We start from the raw sequence: 16,628 nt of genomic DNA on the forward strand, positions 1-16,628 counted from the left end.
AGTGATGTGAGGTGAGGAGGAAGGTAAAAAAAAAAGTTTTTAATAAGTGGTTGAAGTGTTTTCTGTAAAAATATGAAACAAATTTGTTAGCTGATGATGGAAAAGGGGATCTATGAGAGTTTTTAAGGAAGAATAAAAAGATTTGGAAAAGTTGTGGTGAGAATAATAGTCAATTTAGAAGATCTCAATTGACTCACTAAAGTGAGGGCACATTTGAGAGCATATAAAAATTTGTAGTAGTCTGTCAGCAGATGCAATGTTCGGGCTAGCTTTCTGAAGGACCTCGGGATCAGCTCGTGTCCTTGGTCTTAGTCCTTGGTCTTCATTTGGAGGAGTGAAGGAGGCAGGATAGCCACCACGAGGCTGGTCCAAGATGGAAAGTCTCATTTCCAGTCTTTCTCAGCCCCCTTATATACTTTAGTACAATTACACCATTGCAGCATACTGAATATGTGTGAACTAGAGAACCATCATCTCATCAATTTCTCTGAGTTAACATCTTATTTCAAGTATACTTCTCCAGAGTTCCAGCCCTCTACAAGCAGAGGTCATGATTTTTTTCCCACCTTCTTTCAGAAGTACATGAATAGAAAAGAAGGCAATGAATGATTATTATAAGTCTGCAAAATTGGCAAAAGAATAAGTGGACAATTTGGAAGGTTAGTGTGTTTGAGGGAATATCAATATGTATATTTAAGTCCTCTCTTATAAAGGCAGAAGTAGAGGAGGAAGTACTGTGAGCCAGACACTAAATTCATTAGCAAAAGAAGAGTTGAAGTTGGTAGACTGGAATTCCACTCACCACTGGAATCTTAATTGAATGGAAAATATATGGATTGAGTGAGCCTTAAAGGAGGAGTAATTACTGAGTGACAGTGGTAAAAAGGAAAGCCTGGAAGTGGCAATGGGGAGTAAAGAATAATTCATCCCTTCTGCCTTTAGCAGTTATTCATAAATGAGTGAAAATGTAATCAGAGCTGGAAAGAGGAGCCTGGGAAGTTTGGTTACTGGGAGAATCTCACTCACTTAAAGAAAGTGAAAAATGTATATTTCAGTCTTAATCTAGAGTTCATCAGTTTCCTCACTAGAAGTGAGAAGTGTTTTTTCATCAGGGATTTTTTGGAATTGACTCATTGCTTTGATCAAAATTGCTAAATCTCTTACACAGTTGATCATCCTTACAATATTGCTGTTACTGTGTACAGTATTCTCCTATTTCTGCTCACTTCACAGTTGATCATCCTTACAGTATTGCTGTCACTGTGTACAATATTCTCCTATTCACTGCATCACTTCATATAAATCTTCCCAGGTTTTTCCAAAACCATACTATTCATCATTTCTTATAGCACAATAGTATTTCATCACAATAATGTACCATAATATGGTTAGCTATCACTCAATTGATTGACCTCCTTTCAATTTTCAACTTTTTGCCACCATAAAAAGAAATGCTAAAAATATTTTTGTACAAATATGTGTTTCCCCCCTTTCTTTGATCTCATTAGGATATTAACTTAATTGTGGAATTGCTGTGTCAAAGGATATGCAATTTCTTTTTTTTAATATTTCAAAATATATGCAAAGATAATTTTCAACATTCACACTTGCAAAACCTTGTGTTTCATTTTTTTCCCCTCCTTTCCCTTTATCCCTCTCCTAGAGAGCAAGTGATCCAATATAGGTTAAACATTAGCAATTCTTCTATATATATTTCCACACAAGAACAATCAGATCAAAAAGAAAAAAATGACAAAAAATAAAAAGCATGCAAACAATAAAAAAGTGAAAATAGTATATTGTGATCTACATTCAGTCCCCAGAGTCCTCTTTGTGGATGCAGATGGCTCTCTCCTTCACAAGTCTATTGGAATTGGCCTGAATCAACTTATTATTGAAAAGAACCATGTTGTCCATCAGGATTGGTCATCACATTCTCTTGTTGTTACCATGTACAATGTTCTCTTGCTTCTGCTTAGTTCACTTAATACCAGTTCATTCAAGTCTGTCCAGGCCTTTCTGAAATTATCCTGCTGATCGTTTCTTGTAGAATAATTATATTCCATAACATACATATACCATAATTTATTCAGCCATTCTGCAACTCAGTTTCCAATTCCTTGCCACTACAAAAAATGCTGCTACAAAACATTTTTGCACAGGAGGGTTCTTAGGATATGCAATTTCTATTTTACCTTCTGGTTCTGACAATAATGGGGCAATTTTCTTTGATCATTTATTGACTCTTCCTTTCAGCATGGCATTTAGGTAGTCCAGCAATTTGAAAATCATCTCTTTTTGATTTATTTTCTAGGTCAATTGTTTTTTCAATGAGATTTTAATATTTTCTTCTTTATTTTATTAATTGACTTTATTCTTTTTCTTGATGTGTCATTAGCTTCCACTTGCCCAATTCTAATTTTTAAGGAATTATTTTCTTTAGTAAGCTTTTGTATCTCTTTTCCCATTTGGCCAGTTATGTTTTTAAGGTATTATTTTCCTCTGTTTTTGTGCCTCATTTACCAAACTGTTAATTGTCTCTTCGTAATTTCTTTTCTCACTCTCATTTACCAAATTTTTCCTCTACCACTCTTATTTGATTTTTTAAAAAGAAGCATTCTGGGTTAAATGACTTTCCCAGGTTTACACAGCTTATAAGTATCTGAGACCAAATTTAAACTCACGTCTTCCTGAATCAGGGCTCTATTTACTATAGTCCCTCTTATTTGATTTTAAATGCTTTTTGATTCTTCCAGGAATTCTTGTTTGGCATGTGTCTATCACAGTTTTTTTCCTTGATGGTTTGCTTGTGTTTATTTTAATTAACATTGTCTTTTTCTGATTTTGTGTCTTGATCTTTTCAATCACTTTAGTATCTTTAGATGGTAAGGATTTTTAATTTTATTTACTCATTTCCCTGCCTATTTCTTGATTGCTAGACTTTGTTCCTAGCATGGGAGTCTGGGGGAGAGGCATTATTTTAATTCAGCCTTAAGCTTTTTGGCATTTCTGTGTCCCTGCTCCTATTTTACAGATTTTTTTCCTTCAGACCTGTAAGTTATCTTGTGCTTGAAGAATGTCTGACCCTGACTTTTTGTTGAGTTTGCCTCTCCAGAATTCAGTTTGAGGCATTATTTCAAAAAAAATTTGGAGGGCAATGTTGGGAGATCTTGACTTAGTGCTTACTCTGTTCCACCATCTTGTCTCCATCCACCAAACAATGATCTAGGGATGTTGGAGTAGTAGAAAGATTTTGAAAATAATTCCTCCATGAACTTGATTGAATAAGATGTGTGTTTTAAAAAAATTGTTAATTGTTGGGCTCCCTTTTGTACACACATTTTCAAATAGTTGTCCTTTCCCCTCTGCAATGTAATTATTTTATTTGTCTTCAGAATTTTTTTCTGGAGTGCTTCTGACTCCTGACTCCTCCCTATTTTCATTCTTTCCTTTTTTCTTTCTTCTTTCCTTCCCCTTTCTTTTCTTTCTGCCATTTTTCTCTTTCCTTCCTTTTTGTTTCTTCTGTCCCTCTTTTTCCTTTTTATTTATTTTATCCTATTTATCCTACTTATTTTTCTTATGAATACTTTGAAATATATTTTTTTGGGGGGAGGGGAAGGTGAGATAATTTGGGTTAAATGATTTGCCCTTGGTTACACAGCTAGTGTCAACTGTCAAAACCATATTTGACCTCAGGTCCTCCTGATTTCAGGGCCAGTACTCTTATCTACTGCACCAGTTACCTACCTCTTGAAATACAAAATACAAAAAATTTCTAAAATACATGTCAGATTATGTCAGAGTTTCTTCTCTTCTTTCCCAAACTCCAAGAGGAAGTGATAACTTATCCACACAGTTTTTTTTTTTTTTAATAATACTGTTGTATAGAATATTTTCTTCTTGGTTCTTTTAAAAATTAAAATGATCTTTAAAATAAAACTAAAAAATTATGGTCTATTCAGCAATAATTCCATGATTCCGTGATTCTATATTCTGGAAATAAATCCTTTTACTTTCACATTTTGATTTCTTTCACCATAATCAACCTTTTGTAAATTAACAAAAGAGATAACATACTAAAGGCAAAACCTACAATATAGGTAGGTAAGATAGGGAAAAATTGATAACTTTTGAGCAAATCCAGTAGTTATCCCAAATCTGCCCTTCCTTTTATTCTTATCTCCTTTGACACCCTGTCATGATGTAGTTAATGTCTGAAAGGACTACTCTGGGAAAGCAGAATCTATTTTTCTTTTTCCCTTTCCCCCTCTCTTCCTTTAATATCTCTGTACCCATTATGTTAAAATACTCCCTCCTTATTAGCATCTAATTAAGATTCTTTCCTTTTAACATTCTCCACATTTCCCCCCTCAGCTCCCAGCTCCTAGATTTGGTGAATATCAAAGGATAATGTTTTCGTAATTATAATGCCAGCTGTGACTTTCATCATTAGTCCCTATAATTTAAATGTGACAAACTGAATGTAGGCATGAGATTTTGTAAACTTTGTATGCTTTGTATTTTTTGTAGATCCTTTTCATACTCTGGACCAAGACTCAGAAGAAAGGTAGTCTCTCTCTATGAAAGCTTTGTTAGCAAATCCTTAAAAGAATGCTTTTTCCCAGCCATTATAGAAAAGATTATTTTCTTTAATTTTTGTAAGTATTAACATTTTATGGGTTTGACTGTGATAATAATAGCAAAAACAGTAATTATGTATATTTTTCTGGATATATAATAGAGCATTTGTGAAGTGACAGATTGTGAATAGTTATTTCTTCCTTATTTAAAGTGGATTGTTTAAACTTCATGTAATTAAAATGATCAGTTTTATTTCCTATAATCTTCTGTCTTGATTGGTCATACACTCTTCCATGAGAGGTATATTTTTCTATGTTTTCTTAGTTTACTTATGATACTTTATGATTAAATCATGTACCCCTTTTGACCTTTTCTTGTTACAAGAGGTTGTTCATCTATATCTAGTTTCTGCCAAACTACTTTCTAGTTTTCCCAGTAATTTTTGTCAAATGGTGAGTCCCAAAGCTAGGATCTTTGTACATAGTACTTTAGATTACTATGGTCACATTACTACTGTATATTGTGTACCTGATCTACTCCACTGATCTATCATCCAGTTTCTTAGCCAATAGCAGGTTATTTTCATGATTACCACTTTATAATGTAAATTGAAATTAGATACTGCTTCATTGCCTCACATCACATTTTTTTTCCTTGATTCCTTTGATATTCTTGACTTTGTGTTCTTCCAGATGTATTTTGTCATTTTTTCTAGCTCTATAAAATAATTATTTTTGATTTGATTGATATGGTACCTAATAAGAAAATTAACTTAAAGATAATTGTCATTTTTATTATACTGGCTTAGTTTATCCATGAGTAAGTAACACGTATTTTCTTCAGTTTTTTAGATCTGTGTTTATTTGCATTCAAAGACATTTTGTAGTTGGGCTCATAAGAGTTTGTCTAGACAAGTAGGCTTTCAAGTATTTTATGCTGTCTGCAGTTATTATTTTTTTAAACATTTTATTTTCCCACAATTATCTGTTAAAACAATTTTAAACATTAAAAATTTTTTTCTGTTCTAAATTCTACTTTTTTCTTTCTTTCTCCACTTCCTTCCTTCCTCTTCAAGACAATAAACAGTCTGATATAGGTTATACATGTTCTGCAGCTGTTTTAAGTGGAATATTGCTGTCCATCTTTTCCTGTTGGATTTTGTTGGTAGTTTATAGAAATGTTGATTTAGTTGTTTTTATGTCCTGAAACTTTGCTGAGATTGTTAATTATTTCAACTATTTTTAGTTGACAATGCAATTTTGTAAGTATAACATTGTATCATCTGTAAAGAGTTATAGTTTTGATTTTGTTGCTTATTTTTATTTCTTCAAATTCTTTTTCTTGTCATTGAATTAGACTAGAATTTCTAGTATTATATTGAATAATAGTAGTAATAATGGACATTCTTGTTTTACCTTTGATCTTATTGGCAAGTTTTTTCCCTATTACACAGCATGTTTTTCCTTAGTTTTGGATCAATTACTACTTACTGTTTTAATATAGCTCATTTTATTGCTATGCTTTCTAGTATATATATTTTTTAAAAAAAGGAATTAGTATTGCATTTGCCAAAAGCTTTTTCTTTATCTTTTGATTTAATCATATGCTTTTTGTTGTTGATAGGATCAATTATTCTTTCAATTTTTCTAATGTTGAACCAGCTCTGTGTTCCTAACATAAACCTCACCTGCTTATTGTATATTGTTTTTGTGATATATAACTAATTTCCCTTCTAGTATTTTATTTGAAAATTTTCCATTGATATTCACTAGGGAAATTAGTCTACAATTTTCCTTCTCTATTTTTACTCTCCCTGGTTTAGGTATCAAAATCATATTTGCCTCTTGAAAGGAATTTAATCGGATTCTATTTTTTCAAATAGTTTATTTGGTATTGGTATCAAATGTTCTTTATATGTTTGGAAGAATTCATTTGTGAATTTATCTAGTTCTGCAGATTTTTTTCTTAGGGAACTCATTGATGGCTTGTTCAATTTATTTTTTTTAATCTGGGCAATTAATATTTTTTCTAAATATTCACCCCTCTCAGAGTGTTCTATTTAACTGTGATTGGGCACAATAACTGCTAATAATTGCTTTACTTTCATCTTCATTTGTTATGTATTCACCTTTTTCACTTTTGATATTGTTAATTTGTTTTCTTATTTCTTCTTTAAAAATCAAAACTAATAATTGTTTATTTATATTTTTATTTTCTCTATCCTTACAAAACCAACTTCGTTTTATTTATTAGCTCACTGTTTCTTTTTACTTTCAGTTTTATTAATCCTTTCTTTGATTTTTGAGATGTTCATTTTGATGTTTAATTGGGTATTTTGTCCTTTAAAATTTTTTTTTAAATTAACATTTTTTTGTTTCTTTTCTGATATTTTAAATCCAATTCATTGATATCTGCTTTTTTTCTTTCTCTTTTTAATTGATGTATTTTTTTTAGAAATTTAATTTTGCTGTCTCTACTCTGCCATCTTTGCTCCTCATTTAACAATTATTTTCTTGGGAATTAAATACAGTAGCATAAATACAGAAAACATGTTCACATCGACAAGAGATCATTTAGCTCATAATAAAAAGATACATTTTAGTAACTGATTTGTATTTCTAGGGAAAGCTCCATTTCTAGTGGATTTGAAGAAACCAGAATCTTGGATTCCACACACTGTTAATTTCTATATTAAACCTGAAAATGGAATATCTTTGGGTGTATGGTAAGTATAGTGATATGAAAAATATTTTTAGGTACATTTTAATGTAAAAGGGATAGGGAAGAAGCATCAGGAGCTTATCTTCATTCAATGTGGTGGAGAGAAAGCAGAGATGTAGAAAAAATTTGTGAGTGGCCATAGTCTATGTTGAATATTTCTCTCTGTGTATGAAATCTTTGACAACCTTCTTGGGGTAGGATTTGGGGGGCATATGAGCAGATAGTGAGGCAAGTGGGGCCATTGAATCATAACTTAAGAGCAACAAAATTTAGTAATGCTTACTAAGTACAAAGTGGTCTAAATGTTAGAAATATATCCTGGCATACTGTGGCATACTGAGTGAATTTAAGTAAGCCATTTAACTTATTTGACCTTTAGTTTTCTTATTCATAATATGAGAATATGAGATTAGGTGACTTGTAATGTCCTTTCCAATGCTAAAATCTTATGATTTTATAAACCTTACCAAAGCAGAAGCTATATTAATTTATTTTTATCTTTCATTAATCTCAAATTCTGTTTGAGTAAATTTCTAGTCTGCTTTTTAATGATATTTCATCTATTTTTATTTTTTATTTATTTTTATTTATTTTTTGCTGAGGCATTTGGGGTTAAGTGACTTGCCCAGGGTCACACAGCCAACAAGTGTTAAGTGTCTGAGACCAGATTTAAACTCAGGTCCTCCTGACTTCAGGGCTGGTGCTCTATCTACTACACCAACTAGTTGCCTCCTCCATTTTTATTTTTATGATAAGTCTTTGATATACTTTTCAGCTTTCTGGATTTTTGCATCAAGCTCTAGTGTTTTTATCTCAGTCCTCCTTATAAATATTTTTTCATTCACCCTTGCAAAACCTTGTGTTCCAGATTTTTTTTCCCCTCCCTCCCACTCTCTCCCCTAGGCAACAAGTAATCCAATATAGGTTAAACATTGGCAATTCTCTCTCTCTCTCTCTCTCTCTCTCTCTCTCTCTCTCTCTCTTTCTTTATATATATATATATATATATATATATATATATATATATATATATATTTCCATACAAGAAAAATCAGATCAAAATGGAAAAAATGAGGAAGAAAGCAAAAAGCAAGCAAACAACAAAAAAAGGTGAAAATACGATGTTGTGGTCCACATTCAGTCCCCACAGTCTTCTTTTTGGGTACAGATGGCTGTCTCCATCATAGGTCTATTGGAACAGGCCTGAATCATCTCATTGTTGAAAAAAGCCAAGTCCATGAGAAAACTCTAGAGTTTTTAAGACTGTGCCATGCCTTTTCAGTAAAAATATACTAGGAAGCCTCAAACTTAGTTTTATATTACAATTGACTTGATTCATTGCTCTATGTAAATAGGTATTCAATTAATAGGAATTTTTTTTTCTGTAAAACCTAGGCTCTCTTTATATTCTCTCCTTGATATTTTCTTTGATATAGCCATGTTATATTTCAGTTTTCACTTTCCATTTGTTTCTTCATAGCGGTAGATGCAAGTAATTAAAAAGGCTACAGAGGATGGTGGAAGAAAGAGGAGAAATAAATTATTTGAAAAGGCTGGAGAGGGAAGTATATGTACAAATACTTGTTATTGTCTCTTTGCTTTTCAGGCATATTGTCCCAAAAAGCAGGGGGAAAGAAGCTAAAGGGAAGGACCGAAGCTGGTACGAGGCAGCTCTTCAAGATGGCAACCCAATTATAGTTTATCTCCATGGTAGCGCAGAAAACAGGTCAGTAGCCTGCCCTAAGGTAGCATTAAAAATAATTTCAACTCCGAGAGAAGTAAGAAGTCATTATTGTTTTAGCTGGGGTGCATTTTAAACTCTATAAACATATCCTGTCATGCTACCTTTTCCTGATGAAATCTGAAGGTATAATTCATGGGAAATTATTGCATTTTATGAAAGAGAGCAGAGAAAAACCATGAATATGGGAGACTTTGCTATTGCTACGTGGAAGGAACAAAGAAAAGATTTTCTGCATTTGCAAAGTGATATTTTGTTTTAAATTTGAGGGTTATTTTACAGAGTGGATCCATGTTTTTGAAAAGATGATTCAATTTTAAGAAGATATAGTTCATATGAAATGAACATAATAAACTTTTAAGTCAACATACTTTTATTGAATATCTGTACCATATAAAACACTAGAAATGAGTAACATGAAACAAAGTTTGAGGCTTACTCCTTTTTACATTATTAATTTTTTTTTTACTTTTAATTTCAAATTCTGTCTATGCCTTTCCGCTTTGACTGAGAAGACAAGAAATATATCTATTCTACATATTAACTCACATTAAAGTTATAAATGAATTACATGATGACAAAAGGGCAATCTAATATTATAAATTTATTTGTCCATGTAGTTTCATTTTCTCATTTTCTCTTCTACAGGGCATCTTGTCACAGAGTTAAGCTTTTGAAGGTATGTTTGGGTAGGCCTCAGTTCATTTATTTGACAAGTTTTTCTCCTGGACTACAAATGCTGTGTCTCTTAAGTATCCAATTCAGGGACTGGTAACTTCAGAATGATAATCTATATGAATACTTACATTGTCAGGGCCTTTGGAGCACAGATCTATGCCTAAGAGTTGGATGTAGTTGGAAGCAATGTTTTTATTTCTCATTTTCTTTGGAATAGAATAGATTTTCTTTGTGTCTATTTCTGTCTCTTATGTCTTTCTGTCTGTTTGTCTTTGTCTTTGTCTTTTTCTCTGTCTCTGTCTTGTGTATGTGTATGGCACAAGTTATGAGAATTAAGTTTCAGCTTAGGGTCACAGAAGTATCCTATGAGTTAATTCACATCTTTTGGATCTCTTGGAAAGATGGAAAAAAATGAATTTTTTTTGGTTTTATTGTGTGTTGAAAGGAAGAAGGGATGGTGCGTGAGAGAGTATGTGCAATTTTCTATAAACAAGATCCTTTGAATTGTATTCAGTTAGACTTTGGTCTCAGCTCTATTATGTTTTGTGAAATAAAATGATGACATCTTTCTCCTGTTTCCTAATATTCTGAATAATCTTAATTATTGGGAAATCTCCCCAGTGATATCTGATTTTAAAAGTATATCAGGCTTTCTAATTTATCAGCATCTGACACATAACTAGGTCAACGGGTTGAGTTACATATTCAACTTCTCCCATGTTTTAATTGGTCAATCTATTTATGAAATTCAGTTACAGATTTTTTAAAACTCATTTTAAAAATATTTACTCCAGGAGAAAAATTCTTTGGGTAAATAAGCTGCTTCCCAGAACACAAATAATAGGAAAATCAATTTTAGCTAAAACTAGGATTTTAAAAATCAGACATAGAATAGCAGGGTTGCTTTTTTTTTTTTTTTTTTTTTTTTTTTTTTTTTGGTATATGGGATTAACACAAAAAGTGAGAGGATCAAGATTTTTTTCAAAGTTAGAGATATAAGAACTAGGGATAAGAATCACAGCCCTTAGGCCACTAAATTAGATATAACTCTTCATACCACAATTCAGCCAAATTTGTCCTCTCTTTAATTTCTACAGCGTAGTTTAGGACAAGTACTTGAAAGTGTGCCTTTTAAAACAGTGGTTAAATTTTTTCTTAAAATTCCTATCCTTTTTAGTATTTATAAGTTTTAAAATTTAGTACCATTTTAAGATTAAGGAAAGACAAGAAGTGTCATGAGTCTGAAAATGCTACTTGTTTACAAACATATAAGGCACAAGATTCTTTTTGGGAAGGTATTCAGGAGGCCTGGCAAAAAACCTGATTTATTTCTGGAATTATCTAAGCACTCTTGGAGAGATATTTCAGAACTATGGCATATGTTCTTTAAATTCTGGCTCTGCTACTTGCTATATTTGTGATCTTGGGCAAGTGGCTTAGCTTCTGTGTGCCTCAGTTTAGGTTCTCTGGATCTCAGTTTCCTCACCATAAGATGAATAGGACTTTAAAGTTTCCTTCTATTCAGAATCTTATTCTGTGAAAATAGAAATGCAAATATTTGAAGACATCAACACATTTATTATGCCACCACAACTAGGGATACAAAATCCTATTTAACTTATTGATCAGGAGTGGTACTTAAATGATATTTTTACCCACGTTTTTGAGTTTGAAGGTAATAGCTTGTTTCTCATCAAGGTGCTGAGTGAAGGTGGATTCCATGTTCTGGCTGTTGATTATAGAGGTAATATATTAAGAATTGTGAACACAGATTTTTAAATTTTATTCCTTTATTGCATTTGTGAAGTGAAAACCATGGACATGGTTTTTGCTTGCAGGATTTGGGGATTCTACAGGTAAACCCACAGAAGAGAGCCTGACCAAAGATGCCATTTATCTTTATGATTGGACCAAAGCACGGAGTGGAACTACACCTGTTTGTCTCTGGGGTCATTCTCTAGGAACAGGGTAAGTGAGTAAACAAGTACTTCATCTTCATTCCACCAGAATTGTTGTGTTCCAAGGTGGAATCTGACCCATAGTCATAAAAAGCTTATGAACTTATTTGCTAAAACAGCTGCAAACAATAATTAATTGAAAACTAGGTACAGTAACCTCCCACTGCTTTATAAATTGATAGTTTTGTTTGACTCACAAATGATGTTATAAATATCCAAATAGTCATTGTCAGAAAAAAGTCTCCTGACCCCTGTGCTATACAATGGAAACAAGCAATGTGGCATGAGACCAGACCACCTAATTTCCACTCTCCCCTTAGTTTGTTATTTGACTTTCAGAAATTTACCTCAGCCTTCTGTACCCTCAGTTTTCTTATCTGTAAAATGAGTTGTTAGACTAGTCATTGTCACTGAAAGTATTTAAGAAAAGACTAGATGACCACTTGTCAGACATATTGCAGAGAACAAACTGTAGACTCATGCTACTGAACTGAGGGTTGAACTGTTCCACTGAAAGTCCCTTCAAAGTCTTAAGATTCTGTAATAGGTTCTACAACTAGACAATTTCTAATTTTTTTTCATTCCTGTGATCTATTATTATATCCTTTTCGGGAAATTACTATCCTCTTTATTCCAAGCAAACAAGGGCTATCATGTTGAAATTGTACTAGAATCTAACATTCAACCAGAGAATACTCTTCTCCCAGGTTTATATCCTATTACCTCCTCTTCTCTTGTAAAATAATTTATTAAAGTTAAATTATTATACTTTGTGAAGTATTTGAATAAAATTAATTTATTATACATTAATTTCCTCTTAGCATGTATTGAATAGACACATTTTTAGTAGTTGGTCATTTCTTTAAAATTATAATTTTGGTTTTTCTGAGTACTTTTTAAGCATTTAATTTCTACCATACTAAAAAACCATGATGCCAATTATTGTAGAAAGAGCAAGAAATTCTAGTTCTACTACATACTACTGTGTGAACAATCAATTTATTTTCTACTTTGTAAAATTTAATAATAAATATAATGCCTCCTTTATAACATTGTTCTGAAAATGAAATAATGTTGGAAAAACAAATTGACATGGAATACTATATGGAATTACAGTGTAATAATATGTAATAGTATTTACTGTTGCCAGAATATATTTAATTTTATAAAACAGAATTAATAACATTTATTTAAAGTGGCTTGTGGTGAAGTCCAAATGTAGTAAGTAGTAAGAAGACAATCAAGCACCAAGCATTTATTGAACAGCTACTATGTGTTAGGCACTAAGTTAATTGCTAGGAATACAAAGACAAAAGTGAAAATCTGCTGTACTTTAGGAGCTTACTTTGATGGAGGATCCAATATGTGTGAATATAGTTATATACAAGATACATAGGAATAAAAAATAAGGTAACCTTAGGGGAAAAGTACTAGCAGCTATAGGAAACCAGGAAAGGACTTCTACAATAAGTGGTGCTTGAGCTGAATCTTGATAAAACACTATATTCTAGGAAGTGGAGGTGAGAGTTAATATCATTTCAGAGAAGGAGAATAGATAGTACCAATAGATAGGGAGTGATTAATGATTATAGGAAAAAAAGTGATTTTGAGGCAACTGCTTAAAGATTATGGGTTATTATTATTTAGTCATATCTGACTCTTTGTTGACCCCATTTTGAGTTTTCCTAGCAGAGATACTGGAGTGGTTTATGATTGGTTTCTCCAGATCATTTTACAGATGAGGAAACTGAGGAAAACAGTGTTAAGCGACTTGCCCAGAGTCACACAGATAGTAAGCACAGATAAGTCTTCTTGACATTCTATCTATTATGCTACCTAACTGCTCCAAAGAATATGGAAGAAGATGGGAATTAAGTGGACATATAGAGGAGTTGGTGTTGGTGATGAAAAAATCACCCTTTCATCAGAGGAATTAATAGGGGATCAATAGAGCAATTATGAGATGGAAAGAAGAAGCCTAATGCAAATAATTACATCCTTAGTTTAGAAGTAGTATGGGAAATAGGATAGAAAATCAGTTCAGGAGTAAAGGATTAGTTCTCTGAAATGAGAAATCAGTTGAGATTAGATATTGTAAATTTTTGGTGGACCTAGTCAACTTCCTAACATATAAATCTTCTTGTATTGTTTATGAGTATGCAAGCAGAAACAGAGGATGCAGATACTAGGAGTAATCCAGGATTGAGAATCAGCAACATATAAGGGGTGTTAGGACAAGGGAAAAAGGAATTTGAGGCTAAGCAATATTTTAGATTTAAAATGGCTTACTAAGAATTCAAAATTACAAGTTTGGCATGAATAACCTTATATGGAGGTTGGCAAGATGAAGGGGATGGTACAATAAGGGAACAAGGGATTTGAAAGAAAAAAAATCATAAAACTAAAATGGTTCACTAAAATGTAATTGGTAAGAAGAGGACAACATAGTTAAAGCAAGGGTAAAGGTAAAGACTTGGGAAAGAAATGAAAGGTATAGTGAACATGAATGAAGAAAAGATTTAATAGAAAAAATATGGCATTAGGAGCTGGATTGATGGAAGATTTTAAACAAAGAGACCTATAATGTCTTGATCATGAAAATGGACGTGCAGGTGATGGCAAGATCAGGGATGTGGCCATCTTTGTAGCTGAGGTGAAGTAGAAAAGTAGAGTAGATTTGAAGGACAGAGAAATTTGAATGAAAATGAAGATTCTGGGTCAGGCGTGAATTCTTTGAGAAAAGTGGGAGTATGTCTTAGAAGTTGGTAGACAATAGGCACCAAGACAAATGCTCATGGAAACACTCTGCACAATCCACATCACTTCTACTGGTCCTCTGAATAATGGTTGGATAATTATGGGAATTAGTATTGAGTTTCTAACACTGATTTTATGTTTATATGCTATTTAAATCTGTTTGAATGTTCTGTTGTTTGTATACTTTTTTTTTTCAATAGAGTTGCAACAAATGCTGCAAAAACATTGGAAGAAAGAGGTAATTTAAAAGTGGCCTAAAACTATTATTTTAAATAAGAAAAATTTTAAAGTCTGCTTATTGATTGAAACACTCAAATTGCAAAATGCTTGTTATGATTAAAAAGATATTTTAATTGTTTAAACCAGGGATAGATAAATATTTAGTTTTAATTTTCTTTTATAATTGATATAAAACAATAGCTGCTGCCCTAATATATGAAATTCAGGAAGGAATCTTGGTGGAAAAATTAAATTATTTTAGAAAAGGCACTCTTTGGAAAGCACTAGTTTCTTTAATGAATTAACAAAGATTGTAAAGACAATTTCTGATGTCTTTCCTGACAAAAAGACTCTAATCTTCATCTGACTAGGCAGAAACAATAAAGCATTTTCAAATAATGTATCCACCATCCTCTTTTTATAAAACAGTTTGCTAATCAAGTAATTCAGATGGAGTGAAGAATTTTTCTTAATTACTTAGATACCTGACCTAACTGAAAACCTTAATTCTTTTCCTTTTCTTTTTGTATATTTTTTCATTTTTAGAATAAGCAAATTATAAGAAAATGATCTCTTATCAGGATTTAAACATTTTTTGGTTCAGTATATATTCAATCTAATCTCCTATACCTTCTATGTATAATTATATACTATATACTTAATGCTTCCTACAATAAAAATATTATAGGTCATAGAACAAATATATGCAAAGTATATAGTGAATATTTTTGATTGATAGGGTTGCATATACTGATATAGATTCCAATATTCTCCATCACTGAAGGATTAGACTTAATTATATTTATGATTCTCTATTTAGGAAGGATGAATGTAGATTAATGCTTGAGAAATCTTTTTTTAACAATGCATTTTGAAGTAAAGAGAGCTTTCTAGTTTAATACTATGTAAGTTCAAAAAATCCAGCCAATCATAATTCTATTATTAATCTCAATTAATACCATTTCTTGAGCATATTGATTAAGGAGACTTTAGCTATAATTGTAGATATATGGGTATAGTCCTCCTTGAAGAATATCCAAAGTAATATTCTTTGGTTAGCCTGGTCATTGTATTAGCATGATATTGTATAGGACATATAGCTTCTTACTGAAAATGTATTTGCAAATGGTATTGAATTTTGGAGAAACATTAACAGAGACAAAAGTTTAGTATTGGAGACAGTGTAATTAATTTTAAATAACAAGGTAGGTTTAGAAGACTTAGTAAATCACTTCATTTCTTTGGGCAATCTGGTGAAATTTATGGAGCTCTTCTCAGAATGTTTTTAAATGTGTAAAGTAAATTATGTAAGATTACAGAGGAAACCAGTTATATGTAAATATAATACTGAAATATTTAAGAAAAAATAAGTTTACATACCCCAGATTTAAAAATCCACAAATTAAAAATAAAATAATTAAAAAAAAATAAACCCTGGACTAGATAATCCCTAAACTGTCTTCCAGTGCTGTTTTCTAAATTGACTAATAGGGATTTAGATTTATGGTTCATTCTTACAGTAAGATTTTCACTTCCTCTTTTTAACCCCTTTGTACTGCTTTGATGTAATAAGGCCCTTTAGAGAATAGTAGTGTGGATCTGGGGAAGATAAGATTTTAGTTAAGAAGTAACAGGATGAAATTAGATTGAGATAAGCATGTTAGATGTGTTAATGATTTCTTTTTGATCCTAAAAGGATTCCCAGTGGATGCAATTGTCCTAGAAGCTCCATTTACCAACATTCGTGATGCAGCTATCAACTATCCCTTATTAAAGGTAAGAAATAAACTGTATCTTCATATTTATATTAAGGTATTGGAAAAAAACACAAAGTTCTTCAACAGTATAATCATTTGTCTTTTTGAGGTTTTATTAATTGGCAGTTTTTCTGAAATTCAGTAGTGGGTTTGTGATGTCTTGAATTTTGGCTTTAATAATCTTTTTCTAAAACATTAGGAATATTAGTTTCAGAG

At 31.8% G+C, this 16,628-nt stretch overlaps 1 protein-coding gene across 2 annotated transcripts in view; it reads left to right on the forward strand.

Annotated features, from left to right (window-relative positions):
- Positions 1–16,628, forward strand: part of ABHD12B (abhydrolase domain containing 12B) — a 43,770-nt gene that overhangs the window by 7,816 nt on the left and 19,326 nt on the right. For both annotated transcript variants that reach the window (XM_031952988.1, XM_003759111.4), the window contains exons 2-9: positions 4,531–4,658; positions 7,204–7,306; positions 8,909–9,028; positions 9,692–9,722; positions 11,420–11,465; positions 11,560–11,689; positions 14,637–14,674; positions 16,352–16,431. In XM_031952988.1, the coding sequence (XP_031808848.1) occupies positions 4,531–4,658; positions 7,204–7,306; positions 8,909–9,028; positions 9,692–9,722; positions 11,420–11,465; positions 11,560–11,689; positions 14,637–14,674; positions 16,352–16,431 (676 nt within the window). The remainder of the gene's footprint in view (positions 1–4,530; positions 4,659–7,203; positions 7,307–8,908; positions 9,029–9,691; positions 9,723–11,419; positions 11,466–11,559; positions 11,690–14,636; positions 14,675–16,351; positions 16,432–16,628) is intronic.

Source organism: Sarcophilus harrisii, chromosome 2 (genome assembly GCF_902635505.1).
Source record: "Sarcophilus harrisii chromosome 2, mSarHar1.11, whole genome shotgun sequence".
In the NCBI taxonomy this organism is placed as follows: domain Eukaryota; kingdom Metazoa; phylum Chordata; class Mammalia; order Dasyuromorphia; family Dasyuridae; genus Sarcophilus; species Sarcophilus harrisii.